The sequence below is a fragment of the Electrophorus electricus genome, chromosome 1, assembly GCF_041902795.1.
Source record: "Electrophorus electricus isolate QZ-2024a chromosome 1, ASM4190279v1, whole genome shotgun sequence".
NCBI lineage: Eukaryota > Metazoa > Chordata > Actinopteri > Gymnotiformes > Gymnotidae > Electrophorus > Electrophorus electricus.
In genome coordinates, this window is record NC_137497.1 from 30,807,541 (window position 1) to 30,822,533 (window position 14,993).

The 14,993-nt window shown below is 39.9% G+C and overlaps 1 protein-coding gene across 2 annotated transcripts; it reads left to right on the top strand.

Moving 5' to 3' along the window:
- Positions 1-137: 137 nt before the first annotated feature.
- gapdhs (glyceraldehyde-3-phosphate dehydrogenase, spermatogenic) lies at positions 138-10,295 on the top strand. 2 transcript variants are annotated; one of them, XM_027001126.3, is made up of 11 exons: positions 138-274; positions 6,805-6,864; positions 7,031-7,127; positions 7,434-7,540; positions 8,248-8,338; positions 8,452-8,570; positions 8,732-8,813; positions 8,952-9,103; positions 9,210-9,372; positions 9,632-9,729; positions 9,872-10,295. In XM_027001126.3, exons 2-11 carry the CDS (start codon positions 6,836-6,838, stop codon positions 9,939-9,941), a joined length of 1,008 nt encoding a protein of 335 aa, XP_026856927.2. In that variant the 5' UTR covers positions 138-274; positions 6,805-6,835; the 3' UTR covers positions 9,942-10,295. The 2 variants fall into 2 exon arrangements, with proteins under 2 accessions (XP_026856927.2, XP_026856928.2); XM_027001127.3 differs by having other exon boundaries at positions 165-246.
- The last annotated feature ends 4,698 nt before the right edge of the window (positions 10,296-14,993 follow it).

Consider the following 14,993-nt stretch of genomic DNA (forward strand, 5'->3'; position numbering starts at 1 on the left):
TTATCTGACTACTTTAACACATCTTTTCATTGCATGTCGCATCGTTGGTATCTTGATACGTATCCACTCCGTCTCCATGTTGTTTCCATAGCAGCCGTCCTCCTGTCCATACGTTCCACCTAAGTTTAAATCCATCTCCCAGCAGGGGACGTCACGTTACCAGGGAGACTAGATCCGTGCACGTGCACAGTATATAATAGGACGCACTAGGCTGAAACTGCAGAGGGTGCAGCATCATTTGACGGGGTAAGATCAAGCTCTCTTCTTGTCACAGGTCAGTTTTACACTCGGTTGATTTATTTCCGAAATTCTGACTTTTCACTCTATTTCTACGTAATGTGCGACTAACACACCTTGAAGTTTGGAAGAAAATGTATCTACATCAAGGGATGGATTAGGGATGTGTCCTTCCGCATTAAGTATCGTGGCAAGGACGCAGTTTAGCTAACTGGCTGGCCAACTAGTTATTTAACTTTAATCATTCACTAGGTTGTAAACCAAATATTGATTCACTGAACTGTAATACTGTTGGTAACAATGGCTTACGATCTCGGAGAATGTTTAACTGTAGTAATAAATTAACAAATATTAATAAGAGGTTCTTTAGCTAACGTTGGCAGGCCGGCTTTGGTGCAACTAAAGTTTGCGAAAGAATGCACGAATTTCGAAACATTTGTTAGCTACATCTCGCATGAAGTTAATCCCCCGGTGTATAGTATCAACGGGAACCGTCGTGGTTTTTGTATTCGACATCTGAAAAATTAAACTATAGAAATTTTATGAATCGGTGTTACGCGTGCGTGCCAGCTAGCTACGTGCATCAGAAGCTTCTCGTGATGAACACTCATGCGTCATGTTTTTTTTCCAGATCTCATCGACCTACAGATGTTTCTTTTATTAAAATGTTGCAAACATTGAAGTAGCCAATAAGGCACACTAGCACATATTTGCTATATACAGTTATACAATTTTCATAAATGTTTCAGGGTTGCTGTACAATCGGGGAAATTGAAGAGCCGCGACATATGATATTTTTGGGCTAGTGAGATAAACGCAGTTAACGGTTTCCTTCCTCTTAAACAAGAAAGCAACAAGTAATTGTACATCTTCTCCCGGCTGAACACTACGAGCTGTGTTCAGCAGGCCGCTAGCATCCCTCATTGAAGGTCGTCGCGTTCAAGGTCAGACGAAGCATATTTTATCCTTTTCCGTTTGCAATACGTCAGCGTTAGAGCCAGTATTATACATGAACGACGGTGTATGTATGCATTATGAGTAACCAACTTAATCTTACGTTGAAGTAGGGTTATTTAGCCATCTTTGTAATAGCCCTGCAAGGCTCGGTTGTCCCTATGTAGCTTTCTACGTCTACGTGCTTAACGGCAAGTATGGTGCTGCGGTTGCAACGAGAACCAGTTTGAGTCAGATCCGCCTAAAGGGGGATTTGAACTGTTCTTCGGGGCGGAGTTATTCCATCTACTATTTGTAACTTTTAGTTCTTTTTTTGGTTTCTAGACCATCGGTTCAAATTTGTTCGTTGCTACTGAGAGCTGGATGCTGTATAAGAGGTTATTTTCGATTGCCTCTGAAAATGGTTTCTGACCATACTTTCTCCTGTACTCTGTTGATTACACATAAGTATTATAGAGATTAAGAGATGTGATGCGATATAACAATCTGATCAGCAGATTTTGTTGTGTAATATGATGTAAATGTCTAATCAGCAGTCATTTTAGAAGGCACGGCACGGCCTGTTTTTTGCATAAGAATGTTGATGTTCTCTGCATGATGACACAGCACATGCGTCCTCTGCAGGCAGATCACACCAGGCTTCCTCATCCCCACCCCCACACTGACCTAACTGCAGACCAAGTCCGCAGAATGCTCTTGTGTTCTAATGTACATATTTTTCCATTCCTAAGCTTTAGACTTGTAAACCTTCAAATCATTATACTGTCCAGTTGCCTATAAGAGTGTAAGAGAAAAATGAAACCTGAGAGCTGTTACAACTACACAAATTAACCAATTAAATATAATTTTTGAAATGGGCCAAGTGTTGTCTATTATCGTTAACTCTGTATAGCAAGTTTTTTTGCTTTGTTTTGTTTTGTTTTTTTAGTCACAGAAGAAAGTATATAATTTCCTAAGGTGTATGGGGCTTTTGCTCTGCCGTTAGAGAAGTCTGTTGTACAGCTTGCTCTCTGTTCATCACCTCATGTTCTGACCAGGCTGGTGGAAAGAGTGAGAGGTAGAGGCTGGAGGGTTAAGAGAAAGGGAAGTTTAGAGAGTGGAAAAGGTAGTACGGGTGTGGGTGTAAAATGACATTTTTTTCTTCTTTGTTACACGTGTAATTCAGTGCTACTTACATGCAAGGGTTGTACTGCACAATAAAACTCAATTCTGTCTCCAGAAATGAGTCACTGTTAGCCTGCAGCCATATATGAGTTGTACACTGGTGAAGGAATGTGTAGTTTCCGCCTTTGTGTGGCTATTTCACTAGTGTGGCCACGGTATGACGCAGCATTTCCTTAAAATGGCTTCTGTTCATTCTCCCCAAGCATGAATGGACCCTCCGAGATAAACTGTAAACTGTTTCTATATATTAGTCACAAAATTACAAACTAATGAAGTATGACGTGTCATGCTTTCAACTGAAAAGCCTAGTATATTCATCTATCACTCTATTTTTACCAAGCCAAAAGCTAAGATAAATGTTTAAATGTATGTTAAATAGAATTTTATTTTCTTTGCTCCCATTTCTAGAATTGTGCCATAATAAAATACTTTATAGGACCTTATTTGCTTATATGTAGGTGTGATTGTCCCTGGGAGATGCTGGCCCACTTAGTTTGTGCTATGCTCTGGTGTGGATGGGTGTTTTTGGAAGGAGAAACGGCTTCTAAGAGGGTTGATGCAGTTGCAGCCCTGTCTGTCCCTCCGTCTTGGAAAGAATAGCGTAACACCATCACCTCGACCAAGGGCTTCTCTCGCTAGCTGTGTGCAATTTGTTCACCCTGGCATGTAATGTTAATTTATATTACTAGATGGTTATACTTATTATTATAATTTCATTAATTCTTACATAAATAATATAAATATATATTATTTTGGTTTTATCCAAGTAACGGTTATTATTGTGTTGCATCATGGAATTGTTGCTCACTTGGAGTGGTGGTAATGCAGAACTATGCAGCAATTGAATCTGTGCCAAGGCAGAGCTGGACCTCAATGGTCATTTGTTAGTCCTCCTTTGGAATCACCGTCCTGGGGCCAGCAGGCTGAGCCACTCCCCCAACTCTTGAGGTTCTGTCTCAGAGCCACAAGACCTTTCTGACTGGCACCTGCATGTCATGCACCTACATACTACTCTTTTTAAATGACCCCCCCCCCCCCCCCCCCCCCAGTATGTGCCCATAGAGTCCAATAGCATGCGGTTTATTGGGCATGTAGATTTAGACTGTGTACTCCCGGTTAAAAATGAATAATATGCAGGAGATTTAAAGGAGAAAGAGTAGGCAACATGAATAAAACAAAAGAAGTTAAAGGAAGGGGAAACTGGAGATGTAGCAATAGAAATTATTCTCACCCTGCCTCTCTTGGTGACCTTGGCTAGTGTCACATGATCCACCACTGCATTACCCCGCCCTCACCACTGCAGGGCCCAGACATGCAGCGGCGCATGTTTCAATGCAACGTTTTTCACAATGGTTTATATAGATGTTGTAGTGTTGTATTCTGATAAGTCCATCAGTGCTGGAGAATTAAAATACTGACAGATACAGTCCAGCAGACATCTTACAACCCTTAGTAAGACAGAATCTTCTGACTGGGTTCTTCTAGGCCTGTTGATTCCTTCCATACGCGGTGTATTCTGGGGCCATGTAGAAGCAGCATAGGCCAGGGGACTGGAGAGATTAGGATTATCCGGAATGGTGCAGCAGACTATTTGCTTGTATGTATGCACACACACAGGTATAGATTAGGAGATTAGTGAAATGAGATGCAAGGGCACAGTTGAATTAGACTGAGAGGCAGACCTGATCCTGTTATTTCTACATTTGTTTGCTTGGTTTTTTTTTTTGTCAGCACATTGACAGACAGAAGCTTATATAGCTGTGGTATGGTGGGAATCATTTTTATCACTTTCCCAATGGAAAAACTGTAAGAGGTAATGGACAGGTATCTCCTATAGACTACCATTCTGTGCCAATATGCTGTTGTTGGGTTTTTTGCAGCTTATAAAGTACAACAATTTAATAATAACAATCAGAACAAGTGAGACATGAAATTACTGAACCTAAATGAACATGTATTTAACACTACTATCGTTTGTATTGTCTGTGTTTGCTTTAGTAGATCTGCATTCTGTTTGCAGTTGTGATGTCAGTCGGGAGCGAGCAAGACACGAGTGTGGGAATGGAGCTTCTTCATTCTCCATAATAAGAACAAACAAAAATGAACAGAAATAAAAGCAGTGCTGACAGTTGACACAGCTGCTGTGACAGTTTCAACACAGCAGAGAAGGAAGCCTAATGTATAGCTTGCAATAAATGCAGGGCGTTGTCTCGAAGGCAGTAGCAAGGAACAATGCGTAGCGCTGGATTTCAATAGAGGGAGAAACAAAGGGGTCATAACAATGCACAGGAGCAAGCAGACAGTAATCGGGTGATTGGCAGCAGGGCAGGTGTATGCGTGTGTGTGTGTGTGTGTGAGAGACAGTGGGTGTGTCCCTTGGGCGGGGTGCCTGGCACACCATGACAGCTAATTGTAAAAAAGTATTAACTAAACAAAATGTCCACAGGTAATAAAAAAAAAAAAAAACTTTGTAAAAAACAAACAAACAAAATGGCATTTAATTCATTGACCGATTTATTGTTCAACCACTAGTCTGTAATGCATATGTGCTTTCACATTTTGTTGGAGTGAACCAAAGGCCTGTGCATTTTTAAGCATTTAGGCATGCATTTGTGTATTGACCGCAGCACAGTTTCTCTCTGCAAAATATGCATTCCCTTCATTAAACTATAACCTGCAATGCATTTAGGCTATAAATCAATTTTTTAAGGTCTGTGAAATAATTCTGGTAATTAACTTTTTATTTTTATTGAGTTATTGTTGAAATTTTCAAGGTTTTTGCATTACCCCATGTCTCTAGCTGTTAACTGTTTTACTTCCTGCTGCAAAGGATATACCATTATCCCTGCAAAGAGAAAATTCTTTGTCAGTTCTGGACTTGTATAGCATGATGTGTTGCTTTTTTGAAAAAAAAAAAAACAAAACGTATGAGGAAAGATATTTGACAGATTGTCCTCACAGCAAAACTTGTATGTTACTACCCCGTTATCAGAATACTGCAGTAGCCCACGTTTTGTACATTTCTAGTCAGTTGTAATAACGTAAAACCCATCCTGAATTATGACCTACCTTGTGCAATGGCTGCAGTGCTGCAGGATACTGAGTAACTGGGAGATTGCATCATTCAGTGTTAGGCCTAACTTGCACAATTTAATTTCATAATGTAATACACTTCCTTTAAACTACTCTAAATAAAAAATGAGTCAAAACTGCTACATTTTTCATATTCACAAAACATTTTGTACCATTTATTACTCTGTAATTCAAAGACACCAGAGTGTGATCTATACTTCCCATGACCTTCTACTTCTACTTCTACTCTGCTGTCTCCACAAGCTCAACTGTCCTGCCACTTTCCCCAACTTGAACTAACTATATATGGAAAGACAGGCTGGCTTGACTGTCCACACTACACATTTTGTATTCAGCAGATTTAGGTTGCATAACCAACCGGGTGTTTGTTCTAGGCATGTTCTTGCATCTTGGTGGGAGGAGGGGTACATTGTCTACATATTATAGAGGTTTTATTGCAAATAGATTGTACATGCAGCTACTTGCTCCAGCAGACATTTACCCTCATTGCTCACTGAACTGTACCTGACTATGTGTGCATACACCCCTTTCTTCACATTGACCATGCTGTAAGATTTCTTTATGTTTCTCCTACATTCTGCAGCACTTGGAGGAAAATCCATTAAGTTTCTTACAAATTAAATTTAACGAGCCTGTGAAGGAGTCAGCACATGCCAGAGGTTATTTACTGATACAAGCAATAACAATGAAAGGATTGTCCAGCCTGGCCCTACACACCTTGATAACGTTTTGTTACTAGTTGACCTTTTCCTGATCCAAAGACAATGGATGTGACTCTGAGCCAAGCTAGTAAAAGTATGTGGGTGTTGTGTGCCAGAGTTTGGAGCTCCCTGCACACATGCTAATGGGGGCAAGAACAATATGATCTCCAGTAGCAACATGATCCCAAAAAAAACAACCCCACTTTACAAAGAGCTAGAGTGCAGAGTGCTAGTTTTACAGAACCAAGAGTGTCTGTATACACCAGCCTGCATTTGTTTAAGAAGATTAGTTTGTAGGAGTAGCTCCATTGTAAATTTATGTACATAACGTTTTAGATGTTACCTAGTAGTGATTAACTTTTTAAGTAAAAAAATGAAGTATGATTTGAAGAGGATGTGTGGTTTATCAGCTTAGCTGTCTCTGCTTCTGGAACTGTAATGGATCAATAACTTTAGTATCCATTTGTTTAGAACTAAAATACTCAATTACTCTGCAAACAGTACTTTTTTTTCCTTGTGTTTAATATGATTCTGCTATCCGTTACATTTTATGTGTTTTTAGCATTGTTTGCACCCAGTATTTTAGGTCTAATACATCAGGTTGTGGCTTGATTGTACCCATTGAACTAATGTACTACTTTTTCTTTTTTGTTAGGTTCTAAACCACAATCCACTTTACTGTAAAAATGTCAGACCTTTGTGTTGGAATCAACGGGTGAGCAATTCACTTTCTCCCCATCTAGAACTTAATGCACATAGTTCTGAGCAATATAAATTAAAGAGTAACAGCATGTTCTATGTAAAATAACTTAAAATATTCAGCAAGATGTTTTACCCAAGGAAGATTGTCACACATCATAAACATATCTCTCTCCTTTCAGTTTTGGCCGCATTGGCCGCCTGGTCCTAAGGGCCTGCCTGCAGAAGGGAATCAAAGTCACGGCCATCAACGACCCCTTCATTGATCTGAAGTACATGGTGAGTCCAGGCTGGTTGATCCCTACTCCCATTGCCAGCACTGTGTGCCCCTAAAGAGAGACCCAGTTCCCGGTGATCCTCACATCCAGTTCTAATGATCCCATCTACCGAGCAGTTTCAGATTTTCCTTGCTTTAAAGCACTTGGTCTATCTTGTGTGGACTTAATTAGTTGGATATTTGTAGTGCTGGGAAGAAAGTGTTGTGGATTAACAAAACCCAGGGTAACTGCAGTTTGTTGGTCTGCGTTTAGTCTGATGCTGAGCTTTGAAAGAAGACATTTACAAATATGTTCTTTCATCCCATAGGTCTACATGTTCAAATTTGACTCCACCCATGGCTGTTTTGCTGGAGACGTGCGACAGGAGGATGGCAAGCTGATTGTTGACGGCCAAACTATCTCAGTTTTCCAGTGGTGAGTTTTACAGGCCTGTCAACTAGCTATTGTGTTTGTCTGGCCCATCCCAAGTTGTTCTCAAACCAGTTAGTGAATTCCGCACATTGGAGTCCATAGCAGGTCAGTGTTCTTCACGTCCATGAACGCTTCAGCACTTGCACTGTCAGCAATTAATTAGGTAATTAGCCTAGATACTGATTCCAGTGTGTTGCAGTGATATGGCTCATGGCATCTACACAATATAGTAGCTTTGCTCTGTGGCATCAGCTCCCTGCACAAAGCTCTGGATCAGAGGTGCTAATTCCCATCTGGTATCATTGGCCTTTGAGGCCCGCCATCAGTGAGTAAAGTCACATAGCAATAACAAAAGACTATGTTATACAGAGTGAAAGAGAGGCCCACTTGGTTGGCTTCGTTACATTCAAAAGGTTCTTCTCCAACAATGCTAATATTGTATGAAAACTTGGACAGGAGTCAGTGTGCATAACACAAATTGTATAATGTGAACTAATCCTCATTGGCATGAATGCATTATTGGGATTTTGGAGAATGTTTTTACATCTGGGTGTTTAGTGCTCGCCCATAGCATCAATGGATAGCAGTGACTTGTTCAAGGGTATACTGGTAGCGGTCATCAGCTAGCATGAAGCCACCACCAGCTATCACCATCCTTTTAAAGGCAGCCAGTGCTCAGCGGTGTTCTTCTTGTTTCCTGCTTCTCTTAGTATGAAGCCTGCTGAGATCCCATGGGGTGACGCTGGCGCTCTCTATGTTGTTGAGTCCACTGGAGTCTTCCTAAGCATTGAGAAGGCCTCTGTAAGTTCCCTCATCCCCTATTACCTACTACACAGAGACATCAGAGTTCCTGCATCTAACTGAGTGGATCCCCCCTCCCCCCCAAAGTTACCATCTTTGTTTGATCTCTAAAGGCTCACCTGCAGGGTGGCGCCAAGCGCGTGGTTGTTTCTGCCCCCTCCCCCGATGCCCCTATGTTTGTGATGGGTGTCAATGAGGACAAGTATGACCCCTCCAGCATGAACATTGTCAGGTGAGCTTAGTGTCTTTCAACAAAAGTGTGGTTGCATTGCATGTTTTATAAATACTGACAGAAATACTCAGTGTTTGCATGTTTTTTAATTTTAATTTAATTATTTTTATTTATAATCAATTAACAGCTATAACATAGATATTTTGTCATTTACCTCACAGCAATGCATCCTGCACAACTAATTGCTTAGCTCCTTTGGCCAAGGTCATCCATGATAACTTTGGCATTGAGGAGGCACTCATGGTAAGTGGAGGGTTGTGTGACTGACTATTTGCAAGAAACCCTTTTCACTCTAATTTGCTTCAGGTGTTATAAAGGATTTTTAGGTATTTTTCTTTTAAATTTTTACATTTTATCCTTCTTTTCTTATCTTTGTCACAGACCACAGTCCATGCCTACACTGCCACCCAGAAGACCGTGGATGGCCCATCAGCCAAGGCCTGGCGTGATGGTCGTGGCGCTCACCAAAACATCATTCCCGCTTCCACTGGTGCTGCCAAGGCTGTGGGCAAAGTCATCCCCGAGCTCAACGGGTCAGTCCCCGAGATGCAAAAACATAAAACCCAGCACTTAGTTGCTGTCATTGCCTGAGATGAACAAAAACGAGCTGGAGCTTTCTTGTTCCTGTGACGTAAACAGGAAGCTGACAGGCATGGCGTTCCGTGTCCCCGTGGCTGACGTGTCTGTGGTGGATCTGACCTGCCGCCTGTCATCACCCGCCAGCTACGCTGCCATCAAGGACGCCGTCAAGAAGGCTTCACAGGGACCCATGAAGGGAATTCTGGGATATACAGAGGACATGGTATGTGAAGAATAATAAATTATATATGCATAGCATGTAATGAAATCTATTACAGCATTGGATCTCAAAAGTTTTACACCGCATACCACCTCAGAACCACCATTATGAACAACATTATTTTATTTTTAAAACAAAATTTCTGAGTTTCCTCCACACACCACTAGATGGCGTATACCATGGCATGAGATACCATATCAGTGCATTACAGCTATATATTCTGAAACTACACCATAACATGAATAAAAAAATGTTTGTTTAGGTTGTGTCCTCTGACTTCATTGGTGACACCCACTCCTCTGTCTTTGATGCTGGTGCCGGCATTTCCCTCAACGACAACTTTGTCAAACTCATCTCTTGGTAAGCTATTGAACACTGCATTACCCTTCCTAGGTTATGCTCTTTCCAGTCATTTTTCTTATTCTCAAAGCTGCATGTATGATTTATGTCTTGAATGCAAAGAGGATTTAAAAAAAATCTTTTTGCCCCTTTTCTTTTACAGGTATGACAACGAGTTTGGCTATAGCCACCGTGTTACTGACCTCTTAATGCACATGCACTCCAAGGAGTAAAGATGTGTGTTTCATGATACACTTAGACACCCAGATGGGATTACCATTCCTTATTTTACACGCACTTAATGTCATAGCCATAGTGACACAGCCTAGCACTCCTCCCCCTCGTCTACGAGACGCGTTAGTCTCCGTAGTAAGTCTGTGTGCGAGTGTTTCGTTTTTCCTTTATGAGAAAGTCCCCCTTGGAGACAGTTTTGAGTATTTGTGTCTGTCACCCCACAAGCATTGCTGTAGATGTTACCATATTGGATGTTATATTGGAGTTATGAATTGATGGTTAAATATTATGTGAGAATACTGTAACACTGTTAAAGAGGACATAAATAAATATAAAATAGAGTTTGAAAAATATCTTGGAGTCTGTCTTTTTCTTGCTTTACTCCATGTAGAAAATACGGTTTAGAGAGGGTAACTAAAATTCAGTTGACAAAAATAGTTTTATTTACTCCAAATGCTAACAAGTTAAAATTAATAGCAAAACATCTAGTTTGTGTTAATTGGTTAACACATAATTTCCTTAAACATAGTGACTCAGTAATCTCATGTAATCTCATGTCATCTCATCTAAGTAGTAGTTGCACTGTAAAACTTTCTGTGGGATCAAACCTATATGTGACTCCTGACAGTTTACATATAATCTTGTCCCAATAACTATTGTTTGCTACATATATGACAAATGAGCACAGTAAACACAAAGGAGCAGTATTTAAGCAATGTTGAAGTGGAACGTTGTTAAAATGCATCGTGATGAGACTGGAACAAGCATCAGGTGTCATATTCAAGTACAAATGTGGAACCCATGACAACCCACCTTCCAGGTACTGCTCCTGTGTTGACAGAGTGGAATGGTAAGTTCTGAGCATATGCAGCTCAAGGAGAAAAAGACCAGTAGTCTGGCCAGTTGCTAAAGAAGCAGTGCATGTGACAGCCAAGTTCTTGGTTCAGTCTCTCCATCTGCCTGTTAGCTTCACGGTGTTGAACATGAGGCTGTGGACCATGTGAAGAAAGAGAAGACTCTTCACGTGTTGGACAAATGTACTGTGAATCTTCAGTGGAAAATGCTTAATTTTATAGTTTTTAGGGACTCCCCTTCCCAAACATGTATCTTGTGGTCTAACATGGGTTTAGATAATATTTGCAATTGCAAGTCCAGAATGACTTAAAGAAGCTTTGTATTCTCTATCAATGCATATAGTTATGTGACAATAGGTAGGGTCACTGTTAAGAATACTATCAGGCTAAAGCCTTGGTGACAGTGGAAAAGAAGAGAGTAAAAGATTTTTTAATGTGCTTAGTGACTCTGAACAGGTGAGTCTTTCAGTCTTTGGAAGTTTGTTCTACCACCTGGCTGCCAGGACAGAAAAGAGTCTTGAAGCATGTCATCTTTGTGTCTTAACAGATGGTGGTTTAAGTCAAGCAGTACTAGAGGCTCAATTGTGGCAATGTTTTGATTAGAGCGTTTAGGTATGTGGGAGCTGGTACAGTTAGGTATTTGCAGGCAAGCGTTGTAATCTGATGCAAATGGCTACATGAGCCAGTGGAGGGAATACAGCAGGGGGTGACATGAGAGCTTTGAAAGGTTGAAAACAAGCCATGCAGCTTCATTCTGAACGCTGATTTGTGACAACATTGTTGCAAAAAACGCTATATAAATAAATTTGATTTGAATGAGTTATAGGGGTCTTAAGACACAGAGGGGAAGGCCTGCTAAGAGTGATTTTCCATAGTCCAATCTAGAGATGAGAGGGGATCAAACATGCACTTAAGTGGCTTCCATGGAGATAAATGTAGGGATTTTTAATTCACATCTAAGGCTGACCTGAAATTGCACCTGGACCAAACAATTATTATTTATCACACCTAGATAAGACTGAAACTCACACCTGCCAAGCAAGTAGTATACTAAAAACCCAGAGCCTGCCTTATATAGCAGAGGATGTAACCAGTTAAAAAAAAAAAAATACACAAGCACACAATATGTGAGGTTACACAAAAACATGTGCTTATTGGCTAGTTGTTATCTAAACAACATCTTGTTGGAGAGGTCCTCATGATCAGACTCCTTTCCCTTAACATTTCCCTCCTTTCTCATAACATTACACCTGATTGGCTATAAACTATATTATCTTACCTGAATTCAAAAGAGTATTGTTTGTGTTCTTGCAGGTGTTGGAGGGAATTAAACATTCTATGTAAGGGGAAATATTCTTCTCCTAGTCAGTTTGTGACTGATATGTACTTCGTGTATCACTGCTCCCTCTGGGCTCTGTCAGTTTTCTCACATTACACAGAGTCTTTATGGTAAGTGATCAGTTGCACAGAGTATAGGCAAAGGTGAGATATGATGGCATCCTCATACACTGGAGCATGGGCAGCCCCCTAAGGAGGCTGGTATGTGAAGGCATCTTTGTAAAACCAACAGTAAAGAGATGTATTACATCAGAAAAAAAAAAGATTAGAAAGCTTATGAATATTGGCATCTTTATTTTTTTTGAGCATAAAATCACTTTAAAATGCTGTTTGATTTTACGACAAGTTGTTTTTTCAGAGGTAATATAATTAAAAAACAAGACATTTAAAAGTAAATGAAAAGTGTACATGAAGCAGTTTGTAACAACAGTTTCCATCAGACTTAACGGATTATGCATCTTGTTGGATTGGATTCTCTGAGTGAGAGAGTGAGATGCAAGTGCATTGAAGGAGTGTCTTTATTCCCTTTCAACAGAAAGTAATGCACAATGTTGAGCTGGCAAAAAAAAAAAAAAAAAAAAAAAAAAGCAAACAGACTGGCAGTAAACACTCGAAGCATGGACCCGGTAGTGAAGGATCGAACAACATCCATATATGCTGTAGTGGTGAGCAATGCACAGCACTGGAGGCATTCACCTGCTGGCTTAAATAGGGAAACACAAACAGGTAATGGTAATCAATAATCGGAGGATTGTGAATGAGGTATGTGTGTGTGTCAGTGGTTATGTCCCTCTGACTGGGTGCCCAGTGATACTGGTCAGTAATTGGCAATGTTGGAGCCACCAAGTGTGGCCTTCTTGAGGATTGGTACCACCCTGGCAGTTTTGAATGCAGTTGGCACATGTTCAGGGGATAAGGAGTTGTTGATGACAGAGATGAAAGGAAGCAGATCTCTTGAGATTGTCTAGAACAGAAGGGAAGGAATGGGATCCAGTGGACATGTAGTTGAATTACTGAAACTTAGGAGAAGAGAAAAAGAAGCCATACACAGTGTGCCTTTAGAAGCAGAGGAACTATGTATCCATTTTTTAAATGGGTGTAAAACTATTTGATTAGACCAGGGAAGCCCCATAGGCTTTAAGTGCTGATCTGTTAAATACAAGAATAAGGAAAAACCAGGCAAAGTCAACTCCTCTTTAAGAGAATTAAATGATTTGAGACCCTCCTCATTAAAGATATTGTTTAATGTATGTATGTTCTGATCAGACCTAAGATTATATACAAACATATTATTGCCGCATTGTTGTTTTTGCTGTTACACCTCAGAGGTGTTCTGGCAGTATGGGGGAACAGGCCTCCCTTAATTGTTTCCACCTCCTTCCAAGATCAGAATGATTGAGTCATGATGGTGGGAATACCTGCAAAGAACAAGTCCTGAGGTGGACAATGTTATCTTATAAACTGTGCCAAGATACAGTGGAATCTACATTAATCTTTCAAAGATCTGACTTGAAAATACAGATAGTATAGTTTGAATTCCTGAATTCAGTAAACTGCTAACCTGCCATGACTTTTAAAGTGCATGGTTTTGAGTTGAATTCTGAGTCTTGTTCCATAAAAATCTGTTTGTGGCAGAGTAAATTTTTTTTAAATAGCCATTATGATGCAATGTACGCAACATGGAGAACAGAAAATTCAATCTGGGCCAAACCTTCATCTTATTGGTAGTAATGTGACTATGCAAAAATGAAAAGAGTGGGACTATCTGTTGAGATCAGCCTTGATCTTATCCAAGCAGTTAAGATAGTTCTGTCTAGATGTAGAAGATAATACTGTAAAAAAAATTGTGGGACCTACCAAGTAGGTCAGTAAATGGAGTATTCAGTATTTAGTAACTGGAGTTGAGGAAGGGAGAGTGATAACTGATTTTATGCTTTCATTTAGGGATAGTAACAATTGTTTATTCAATCGGTGTTATAGTCTTAGAGGTTTTGTCAAGTTTTAGACACTTACTGACCATTAGATTGTAGATTCTAACTCTGCTGCTTACCTTGGGAACATCACAGTAAGCAACAACAACATGTAGATTTATGAAGAAAACTAGTTTAATTGCAGATACTATTGGCCAATGGAGAGAACATTCGCAGCATTTGAGGACACACTCTCTGATGATGTGTAAACAAGGCTTACTCTTTATACAATTATAGGTGGGATTGTTTTACATAGTTGAGAAATGAGGCCCCAAGTAGTCCAGGGAGTTGATGTTGATTCTTTAGAAATAAAGAAGTGTCTCTTCCTGCCAAATGTTAGGAGTTACAATAGGAAGACAACCTGCTTATATGTGAATATAACCATGGAAATGTCAAATCTAACAAACAGAGATGCCTGAAAACTAAAATCAAAATGTCATAAATGTAAAGTGAGATTTTGTGTGAGGTTTTCATATAATGGGTGATATGGAGTAAAACACACTTCTATATTGAATCATTTATGGGTTTCCCATTTTGCCACCATTTATATGATAATGAATAGGCCAGTCACCTTGATGGGATGAAGACAAAAAAGACGCATCATATCTTTGGCTCTCACTGAAAATACCCAAGTGCAGAATAATGTGTGCATGGGTTTTCTTAATCGGTACTTACAAACACATTTCAAATAGAACATGCCCATTTATTTCCAGTGCACATTCTGTAATTTTTTCTATAGCTCCATATCAGGCCAATATGGGACCGAAAAGAAAAAGAAAACAAATAAGAAAAAACTTTTGTGAAAAGTCACTGAAAAAAAATGACATTTTCTAAACCTTAGTTTTACCAACTGCATCAGTGGTTTGAAATGTGTGAATGTGCATAAGCA